At 35.1% G+C, this 12,096-nt stretch overlaps 1 protein-coding gene across 1 annotated transcript in view; it reads left to right on the top strand.

The window, feature by feature from the left end:
- hiw (MYC binding protein highwire) overlaps positions 1 to 12,096 on the top strand; it is a 1,014,282-nt gene that overhangs the window by 986,321 nt on the left and 15,865 nt on the right. The window contains exon 77 of the mRNA XM_090402616.1: positions 8,003 to 8,110. Coding sequence (XP_090258742.1) covers positions 8,003 to 8,110 — 108 coding nt within the window. The remainder of the gene's footprint in view (positions 1 to 8,002; positions 8,111 to 12,096) is intronic.

The raw sequence follows: 12,096 nt of genomic DNA, 5'->3' as shown, positions 1-12,096 counted from the left end.
ATTTCTGAAGTTTGAAAATAAACACCTTGGAACTGAAATTTAAAACTATTTATTGAAATCAACAAAAGAAACATAAATTGCATATATGTAAAAATCACACATAAAATAGTAAATAACAATCAGTAATATTAAAAACAATCCTAATGAGAAGGATGAGCCTGTGCTGCTACCAATTTATTGATATTTGGCTCTATATTTGTCAGTAGCATTCTTAAATCACCACGACCATCTATTGGCAGTCGGTTTCATTTTTTTTTGTTATAAGATTTGTGACTGCACTGAATCCACTTTCCACTAAATATGATGATGGAAGTGCAATTAAAAACTTTTTTACTAAAGTTCCACAATTCAGGATAAAGTATAGGCATCTGCTTTTGCAACCAGAACTGTTGGTACCCGTTTTTGAATTTTAATTTCAATTCCTCATTTGTTGTTATTTCTATCAGTTCTTTAAACATTTGTACTTGAAAATGGGTCCAAAACCTAATTGGGTATTTTCATTTCAAGAATATCTTTAAATCGTTGGTTGAAATCACAATGGAGAGCCTTGAATTGCTGACAATAGCTGAGCATGTCTTCATCACATTTTTCCACTGTTGATAGATTTGGAAACTGGTTGAATTCTCCTCATCCTAAGTTTTGTTTGTACAGGATAAGTTTTGACACAAATGCAGAAATAACAGCTTTTGTTTTTTATTAAATTCAGCTCATCTCCTTGGAGCTGTAGATATGTTTCATTAAATTTAGTAAACAGGTCAATCAAATAAGCTATGTCACATTCGAAATTAATCAAGTTTGCTCGTAAAGAATCATCTCTGTTTTCTAGAAATTGTAGCACTGAGTCAAAGAGTTTATAAAATTCATTCAAACAGGCACCCTTTGATAGCCAACAAACTTCTGTATGGAGGCAAGTGATTGAATTCTTCATCATTTTCAATACAAAGTTGTCCAAGCAATCTGTCATTCAATGAATGACTTCTGATTTTTTTGACTGCCGTAATTACATAATGTAATGACCTGTGTAAGCGATCACTCAGGTATTTGACAACTAAATGTTGACGATGAATTACACAGTTTAGAGTGAATACATTTGCCATCGCCTCTTTGAAATATGCAATAAAACCGTGATAGAGCCCTACCATCGGTAGCAACTGACAAGATATTATTCAGAAGGATTTCTTTTTCTTTAAAAAAAACTCTTCAAATGCATGAAATATTGATTCTCCTTGAGTGTCAGTTAGCAAATTTTTAGCAAATAATTCTTGGCAAATTTTTTCTTCTTTTATGTATTGCACACATGCTAAAAGTAACTTCATTTCCTGGTAAAGTAGACTCATCAAGTTGTATAGAGAGCTGGGTTGTTTTTAAATCCTCGCATAATGAGTCTTCAACATCCTGGGCTATTTCATCAATTCTTCATTGCACTGTATTATTCCTCAAAGGAATTTTCTTGATAATATCAGAGGCTGGCTTCTGCAGTACAGTGCATGTGACCTCACTAACAGCTGGTAGGATTAGTTCTTCGCCAATATTATGCGGTTTTCCTGATTTAGCAATCAGTAAGGAAATGTTAGGAGAACTGCAGAAATGTTTGGACTAAAAATAAACTCCCAAAAAACAAAGATATTAAAACATCAGCTAGATGGGCAAATCAGCTATATAAATCAAAATGATCACCTTGAAGAAGTAGAGAACTTTGTATACCTTGGATCACACATCTCAAATTTCTTAACAGACATTAAAACAAGAAAACAGAAAGCACTGCAGTTCCACAGAAGTCTTAATAAAGTATGGAAGTCGAGCCTCATCTCAAAGGAGATGAAGATTCGTCTTTACAAGTGCAGAAAGGTTCCCAAAATAATACTTATCCACAAGAATGGTTTGAGAACAGAAGTTTCCAATTATAGACCGGTCTGTATATCTGCAGTTGTGATCAAAGTGTCAGAAAAATTGGTTAGGAATAGAATACAGGATTGGGTTGATTGCCACCATAAGATTCTCTATTTTGGTCAGTATGGGTTTGTGAAGGACAAGTCTCTTGTTTGAGCAGTTTGCTTATGTTTTATGATAAGGTGATGAATGTGTTGGATAAGGGAGAATCATATATAGTGATATTCTTGGACTTTGCAAAAGCATTTTATAGATTACCACATGATACGTTGGTGTACCAAGCTGCAGAGAATATCAATAGATAGTACATATATTGGTTAGATGGATTGGAGATTGGCTCTCTGAAGATACCTGCAAGTTGTGTATGATGGAGCCATGTCTCAGAATGTTTAACTTATTTGTTAATATTTCATGTGGATTGACTGAGATATCTTCAAGTGTTTGCCAATGATGCAAAGTTAAGTAGTTATCAGGAGTAGATCTGATGTTAATTCTCTACAGAAAGATTTGAATAGACTTTTAGCTTGGACAAATGAGTGGGGTTGCAGTTTTAATGTTAAAAATACAAGGTATTGCATTTTGGGATACAGAGATATAAGGCTACATACTGTATTGGTGGAGCTGTACGTCAGGAAGTGGATAAGATTTGGGATCTTGGAGTAATGGTAGACAGCGGACGGAAGTTCCAAAGGTACATCGTACATGTTGCAAAGACTGCACATCATATTGCTGCTATGATAAAAAGTACATTGACATGTAGGGATAAGGAAGTGGTGGTGCCTCTATATAAGGCATTGGTTAGACCATATATGGACTATTGTGCTCAGATTTGGTCACCTAGTTTTCATTGTGATGAGGAAACACTGGAGAGTGTCTAAAGATAAGTAACCAAAGTGATATCAGGACTTTGGAGTGTTGGTGAAGAGCATTTGAGAGAATGCAGATTACAGAGGTTGGTGGATAGGAGGAAAAAAGGAGATATGATAGAGACCTTCAAGTTAGTTAAGGGGATTCTATCAGATTAATACAGTAGAAATTATAAAAAGAATGGATGTTAAGATGGGAAGAATGAGAGGCAATACCTGGAAGTTGTATAAATATATGTGAAGAAGGGTGTGAGGAGTAGATTTTTTATGTGGAGAGTTGTTGGTGAGTAGAGTGCGTTGTGAGTGCAGGTAGTGTAAATAACTTCAAAGCTCGTTATGATAGACATGTTGTTGTTGGTCTCCCACAGTGAGTCTGTTGACTCCATGGAGGTTACCAAAATAATAATAACTGAACGAAATATCTCATCAAGAAGTAAAAAAGAAACTGAAATCATCTTATGCTGAGAAGGTGGCAGTTTAAAAATATCAAAAGCAACACAAACCTGTGCATGTGTGTGTGTATATATATATATATATATATATATATATATATATATATATATATATATATATATCCTACCATCTGCAGCACTACATGAAACTAGTGATTGTGAGTATTTTTCTCTGAAGCTCATTAGTCACCCAACTGGTTGTCATCTCACTCCTGAAACAATTCCAAGACTCATGCTACTGAATGACAACCCATTTATCAAGAAAACTATATCAAGGGCATCATGCAAAACATCGAAAAAACACCTAACAACACCCCCACAACAGAAATGGATACTTTTGTATCCACTAAATATAAATTAAACATAAGAACTGACCCTGACATATCAGACCTGTCATTCATACCTCCCAAAATCAGTTGACAAACAAGCCAGAGAAAGGTATGTCCTCAACCTCTCAGAAATCAGATGTCTTCAAAGCCAAAAGAATAGGAAAATTCTTTCAGTAATACTGTCATGGATTCTGCCAAATTATCAATGAATTCAAGGTCCTTCCACAGCATAAACTGGTTTCTGTCTTCAGGAGACATATTTAAAACCCAGTGAGGACCCACCTTCAGGCATTTCACTGTTATAAGGACAGAAATGGAGATGAACCTGCTATATGGAGGAGTTGCTATCATTATGGACAATAATGCTTTTCAGTGCCTTTGGCTCCACACCATTCTGGAAGTGGTAGTCATCTATCTCCCGGTGGAATTTGTTATTACAGTTAGTTACATTTATTTACCACCTGGTTCTGAGTTAACTCAGATTGACTTTGATAATCTCATATTGCAACTGTCTCAGCCTTTGATACTTCATATGGATGATGTTAATGGATACAATGCAACATGACTATTAAATTATTTAAGGAATTTACAACATATATTGGAATATTAATTAAGAGAAACTTTAATAAATACCTCCTATATTTTGGCAATGCCACATTGCCATCTTCATGGGAACATACAACTATGACACATGCATGCAGGCACTACAAAAAGCAAATGAGGCAGAAGAGAGAAAACTACTGTTGTTCCTAGAGTCCTAAAGGTGCCCCCTAGTGGGCTATATTGGGTTGTCTTGCTGTTGGGCTGAAGTTCTCAAGATGTAAGCTTCCCAAATTTGGGGCAGTCTCATGCACCCAAATTTGTTGAGGTTTGGAAAGTTTCTTATGAAAATTTCTTTTAATTAATGTTCCAGTATACGGTGTAAATTCCTTAAATAATTTAATAGTCGTGTTACCAACGTATAAGCCTATCCACAAGAACACTTTGCAACAGTGCCAACATGAATGGATGAAACTGGATTGTTAAACACATGCTGGACAATAACAACTTCTTTCTTCTTAATAATGAACACAGTTCATTCTATTATATGCCTACCTTCTCATATTCTGCAACAGATCTTACAATCTACTACCTCAGACATTCTTCCACTAGTGTGGGATGTCAAAGATTCCCATGTGGAAAATTGATGAGGCTTGCTGGAATACTTTTTTCCATCTTGAAAATTTTATGCTGGAAGCAGTCAGAAAACAGTAATTATGCAATAAATTGTATTGCCCAGGCAGCAACAGCTGCAGTTCGAAAAACATCATCATGATTTCTATCCAAACCCATGGTGGAACCCTGAGGTGAATGATATTTCATCCACAGTCCTAAGTATCAAAAAAAAAAGAACAAAGTTTGGGATAGATTTTGGAGATATCCCTACTTTATCAAGAAATTATATTCTTGGTTTCATACTTTATCCAGGTGTGTTTTTGTTTGCATTTCATTTCACCACTAAAAATGAAATGCAAACAAAAACACACCTTACCATTACTGACTTCAAAAAAAAAAAAAAAAAAAAAAAATGTTGCTATGAATTTAGTGATAAGAATCTGGATGCCACCTCACCTTCTTGACCGTTAAAAAAAAATTACTTTCCATTAATTGTAAACCCCCCTAAACTCCTCATTATTTCTGAAGCAACCAACCAAACTCCTCAATACATAATCTTAAACCACATGGTAAGCTCATAGTCACTTTTGATCTCATCTGACAACTCCCACAAAATGGTCAGCACACCATCATATTGTTGGTCTTGTATATCCTTTACTAGTTTTGTTCTTTAATTTTCAGTTTTCAAAATTATCTAACCCTTTAATTGTTAATCTTTCAAAATCTATAATTCATTTGATTCATTATCTTCTTTGTTTACCAGCTTTGTTTCATTTTTAGCTATTGAATATATACATATATTCAAGTTTACATAATTGAGCTTAATTCTCAACACCTTTCTCTTATTGTACATTTCATTCAGTTAAGTTTGGCTCCAAATATCTTGTCATCCCAACCTTGTAAAAATACATAAGGTATGTTTTTTTTTAATTACTCTTTTATTGTAAATTAAAAATTTTATATTAGTAAGATCTAATTTGGCTTTTGGTTGGAAAGCAGAGCAAATCCATCACCCAATAACCTTTACTGTATTTTTGATATTAACAATATATAATTTGCTTGCTGCGAGTTTATCCAAACATTTATCCAAATCACTTTCTTTCTTCACAGACAACTCTCTCTCTCTCTATTAAAAATTGCACTTTGAAACAATAAAAAGATCTAACCTTGGCAGATTCTAACACATGGTCAGTTTAGATATTACTTCACTATTCATTAATGTACCTTTGTAAAATGCCCTTGACCTCATTAAGCCACATTTCTCCACAGACATAATAACTGAACTATTCATATACACCATGTATTCAGGTTATTTTTTATGGAAAGGAAAAAAATATACAAACAGTGGATAGGAATGCAAAGGTTCCCCCCCCCCCAGGCTAACTTTTGTATATTTTGAAAACCAAGCACTCAGCACAACTTCACTTAAACCAATGGTTTCGATGCACTATCTTGATGATGTGCTTGCTATTTGTCCTCATAGTCTAGACATGTAGGATACATTTTTAGCACATTTGTAATAATTGTCTTCCCTTTCAAGATACACTAGCAACACAACTCCCTAATGGCTTATTATCCTTTTCCAATTCAAGAAAACCCACTTATACAGGAAGGAATTTACATAAGCAGTCACACTAACACCCTTCCCAACAGTACGCCTCCTCAAAACATATACTCATCAGCCAGGGCTATTTGTCCAAATGACACAGTCCAAACTGACTTGGGGAACTTTTTCAACACCTTTTTTAGCCTTTTGACACAGTCCAAACTGACTTGGGGAACTTTTTCAACACCAGTAGCTACAACTTCTATAGAATAGCGTATGCAAATGAACATTCCTCCTGTAACCATCACGTAAGATGACACCAAACCCATTCTCATCCCACATATTAAAGGTATATTAGAAAAAAAATTACCATCTGTTCTTCTAAAGATCAACTTCATCCTCTTGCACATCCTGGAGTGTACTGTATAAAGTTCCTTGTGCTTGCAGTTTGGCTTACTTTGGAGAGACTGGTAGATCAGTTAACATCCACCATGAAGAACACAAAAATTACATTCATGTTCATATGTATGGCAAGTTAGGATTGGCACACCATGCTTGGGATACTCTTTCACATAGGATTAGATGGAGGAAAATATGAATACTACATTAGCAGTCATTATAGGTCTGAGAGACTATTTTCAGAATCAGCATTAATCATATGAAACACTCTCCAAACCTGAAGAAGTATGGTTGCATTAATTTACTAAAGATCTGTGAGACTTATTTTGAGACTTGATAGCCTGACTTCTCCAAATTAACCTAATAGTTATCATGTTGGTTAACTGAAATGAATCGTTTTTCCAAATTTATTTAGTTCAGTGCTGTGTGCTTGTCATAGTTATAATAGTGTTCTGAGGATGCTGGGTAGACAACCAGTGAAATATTAATGTTTAATAAATGTATTTTTTCCTCTTTTGGTGTTGTTTATACCATAAAACTCTATTATGAATAATCAATGGAACCTAAGCCTTTCCTTACGTACAGTCACCTTAAAAGTCTCAGGAACAAACACTTTGTGTGTGTGTGTGGAGGGGAGATATTGTAGTATCCATTCAGGTTTGCTGCTGTTGGAAGGAACTCCTGAAGATACCAGTTGAATTCTTGTGCATTAGACTGTTTATTGTATGGCATCATTTGTCTTTGCAATTGAGTTTCCTTATTATCCAGAATAATGGAAGCATCTTTTATGAAACTTCACAGATGCTGTAAATTATTTTTTTTAATGTAAATACTTTCTCTATTGCAGCCATTAGCAATTGTGAAACTTAACTGTGTGCTATTAAGTCAATATGTCATCTAAAATATCAAGCACTCTGCAGAGTATTTAATGCTTTTATTAATAAATTTGCTTGTTTCTAGTTACTGACCTTTAGATTTCTTTGATATGCATAAAGCATTAGAAAGATCATTAGTAATAAGAATAAATCATTATTCATTGAAGTAATTTGGTCCTGACATCATTTCTAGATTTAATGTTTTATCAAGTCAACCAAAGTATTAATATTTGAGGTCAGTGCACCAGCCTCATGAGTTGAATTAACATATGCTGAGATTGTCATAGCAAACAATGATGATATCAATTTTTTTCATCTCACAGATGAAAAAAATTGATGAGCTTGAAAATTTTGGAACAATGTGATTAAAATCAGAATAGACTATAAATATTTCTTCTAATTTTTCAAGTCAGTAGCATTGGTAAATGCTCATCACCTCTGCAGGTAGTTTTGTTTATATCAGTATCAAAGACTGTTTGGATATTTGCAGGCATATTATGGAGGAGAAGCTCGTTGTGATGCAGAAGCAGGGCAAGGAGATGATTATGATCCAACAGAATTAGTTTGTGGAGCATGTTCAGATGTATCGAGAGCACAGGTAATTTGGAAGTATAGCTTTAAATTGTTAGTGATGTGATAAGACTGGCATATAATAGCTAATATATCTAATAATTATATATCATATAATTTGTGCATATTTATATATATTAATTTATATAATAGTGTGTGTGTATGTATATATATATAAAAACAATTAATGTATTTTATAGATGTATATTAATGTATGTAGAGAAAAGAGGCGATTGTTAGTTTCCTCCACTAATTTTATTAAGGGTAACAATATCAATGTCGCAGCGTAAACATGTGAAGGTTTGCACTTTGGGAACAGTCAATTATAAATCAAACATTATGTATGAAAAAAATAAACCAAATCACTGTTATATAAATAAAGCACAAGTTTAATAGCTCCAATATTTTATCTCTGTCACAGAGACATCTCCAGGAATACAATATAAAAATTGTAATAACACACACAAAAAATAAGTACAAGATATTAGATTAGCAGCCTAAAGTCCTAATAAGGATGGATGCCTTATATGGTTGCTGGTAGCTAGCTTTTTTCTGTTGTGCAGGAGGTCTAAGAATTGATGTTTCCCGTATGTTAAACTTCCTAACATTTGTGATTAGGTTGATTTTTTTTAAAATCTGCTGCTATTCAGAAGATTCAAAAAAAAAAAAAAAGTTTTTTTCAATTTCATATTTGTGTTTGAGTATTTTTTTTTTTTTCTTCAGTCACTTGGAAGAGAACCATGGGTACGGCCATGGGCCCTCCTCCTACTCTACCACTTTCTATATAGAGTATTTTTTTTGAAAACCCTGCTCTTGATACTGCTGTTTTCAACCCTTCTCTCTGACTAAGATACATTGATGATGTGTTCTCCATTTGGCTTCGGCAATCCCATACGCTATTACAGGTTTCTTTGTGATAATTAATCCTTTTGAGAATTGCTGCTATGATTTCCCTTGCGAAATGTAAGTGGGAAATCACTTTTAAAAATGATAAAAGGAGGATCACATGTTTATGCCGACTTACTCCAAAGCACCAGCAGACATTCAAAACCCTGAACTCAAAGACATACAGACCTTACCTAGTATACCTGCCACCTTACTTCACATAAGCACATACAATATGAAAGACTGTTCCTTAAATCTCCCTTTACCCTAAAAAACAGTCTTACTTAATAAGGTTGGATGAACTAGCTGAAGTATGGAAAATACTTATTTTCAGACCATCAATCTACCCCAACTGCCAAGCATACCAAATTAAGCCCACTTGGGGGAGGGGGGGAACAATTTAAGACTTGTTTCTTCACATTAGTTTTTTCTCACTCATGTAGTGCCTACATGCATGCAACATTACTTCTATACTGCTCCCTGATAATGCTGATTTTACTTTGGCAATATATCAGAAATAATAATTACTTTATTTTAGTTGTTATATATCATCTGCATTGTCATCTCATTTCTAAAATTACAAATATGAGTGCCAATCAGTGTATAGGAGAGTGACAGCCATAGTGAGGAAAGTAAAATTAGATAAAGGAAAAGAGTTAGCCAAACAGGCCAAAGGAAATCTGAAAGAATTTTATTGCTAAGTAATGAGCAAAAGGAGAAATGACCATGGAAGAATAATATTAGTGAATGCAGATGGTAGAAAACTATTAGGGATTTGACAGGATTCCATATAGGAGAGTAGTTAAGCTCCAAGGGGATGGGTTTGTGACATGAATTAGAGAGTGGCTGACTGACATGTATACACATGAAATAGCTATCATTAATAATCATTATATATGTGTGTGTGTTGAAGAAATTTAATGACTAGAAGCTGAGAGGTACCAAAATAGAAAAAACTATTACTTGAATGCACAACTAGTTTCGATACTAGTGTATTTTCCCAAGGAATTTGAGAGGATTCCACATTGAAGGGTTTTATATAAGCTCCAAGGAATGAGTCTGCAAAATGAGCTTGTGACATGAATTTGGAGAGTGGCTGACTGACAAGTATCAGAAAGTGATGTGTTGTGCTGTTCAGTCTGTGAGGAAGAAGATGACCAAAAGTGTACCATGGAGTTCTGTACTTGGGCCATTGTTATTTAACATATGTAAATGATACTGGGGAGAGTTTTCAGTGTAATATTCAGTTATTTGCTGGTGCTGCTAAATTAGGAAGCGTGAGAAGGAATGTGGCTGATATGGAATCCCTGCAGACTGATTTGAACATATTAGTTATATGAGCAAATGACAGTGAATGTGAATTCAATATTGTTGCCAAGCATAAACATACGTGTTTTGGAAGGAAGATATTACAGGCAAAGTATTATATTAATTTGTTGCAAGTAATCAGTGATGCTTGAAACTAGGTAATTATTGTGCACTGGGAGTTAAAGTTTAAAAGTCATGTTGCTAAAGTGGTTAAGTCATGTCAGATAACAATATTATTAAAGAGAAAACACTTGTAGGAATAACAAAATTATTCTCCCATTTTACAAGGCCTTTGATAAGACCATGTGTGGATTACTATGTGCATATATGGTCACCTGGATTCCAAGGAAATGGGGAGCAGTTGAAAAAGATAAGTGACAAGTAACCAAGATGATAACAAGCATAAGGAATTATGTATATGAGGACAGGTTGAAGGAATGCTCTTCAAGCATTGAAGAACAGACAGAAGACAGGATACATACAAATTAGAAAAGTATCTTATAGTATTGACACAAGTGAGGTTTTGCAGCTTATGGTGGGGGTAGAACTTGGAATCATCTCTGGAATCTGACTAAGTGGATATTGTAAGGAAGCATGTGAGGCTCAGGTTTTTTTCATGGAGTGTGTAGAGTAGACTACCCACATTGTGAGTTGCATATATCTTCAGTAAATGTGTTCGAGGAGAGAGATGATAGGTATTTAAGTATGAGTGTCTAAATGAGCTCTCTCTCTCTCTGTGAGTCCTTAGAAGGTGAGCCCAATGAATAATTATAAGTATAATGATAGTAATAATTAGTCTAAACACCAGAATCAGAGATTAATGTATAGGGGTCCTGAGTCTGTGTGTTAAGGCTTAAATACTGGAAGGACTTTGTGTTGGAGATTTAATGAAGTATTAATAGCACTGGAAAAGGATTAAAAATTATTTTAATTCTTCCAATATTTCATCTGTCACTATGGCATCTTCAAGGAGTACGAACTACCACTTGTAACACACACACACACAATACTTAATGAAACAAGTGGATATAAAAAGTCCTATCTAGGTTGGGTACCCTCTCTATGGACATTTGTGGGAAGCATAGGTTGTAAATTGGGGATCTCTGAGGATTAATGTTTCCCGGATTTTGAGAAGTTTCTTGCATCCATGGGATCCGCAGCTGTGTTCAGAAATAAACCAAATTTAAATAAACATGGATACAAGAAACTTCCCAGAATTTGAGAAACATTACTTTTTGGCCACTAATGGGAAGGGATGTGCAATATACAGCCTCACTCTGTCAAGTCAAACCCTGCCTTCCCACAGTATAGCCTGTTTTCACAAAGGGGGGCTGTGGTGAAACCAGCAAGATTCTCACTACAAAGGGATACTTTCCTAGTTAGAGGAAATGCCAGCTAGACACTAGGTGGTAGATGTTTTTCATTGCCCAATGAAATACCACCACCCAGTTTAATGGAAGTCTGAAATGGCAAATGCCATATTTGGTCTCCAGAGCAAGGATTCCAGTTCTCTCCCCCCCCCCTACAGAGAAGAGAAGGGGGGGTGGGGAGTTCCTTCTCTTCTCTACTCTATGAAATGTGATACCCTTCAAGGCCATAACAAACAAACTTAAAGATTCATAACCTCCTCCATTTAGAGGGTACATCAGTTAAAATAATGGTACCGCAGGCCAGCTACCAGTTAGTGCACAGGGCCCCCAAACCTGTTGGTAACAAGTCAGGAAGCTTCCCGGTCAACTGGTGCATAATCCCTGCTGCCATATACTCTACCATTGTGCTTGGTAGAATGTGTGGGAGCACTGTCAAGGCCATGTCATGGCA

Source organism: Typopeltis vanoorti, chromosome 13, assembly GCF_054136105.1.
Source record: "Typopeltis vanoorti isolate ZY-2024b chromosome 13, IOZ_Tvanoo_1.0, whole genome shotgun sequence".
Classification (NCBI taxonomy): domain Eukaryota; kingdom Metazoa; phylum Arthropoda; class Arachnida; order Uropygi; family Thelyphonidae; genus Typopeltis; species Typopeltis vanoorti.
Note: the sequence above shows the minus strand (reverse complement) of the source record. Positions and strands in the feature narration are given on the sequence as shown.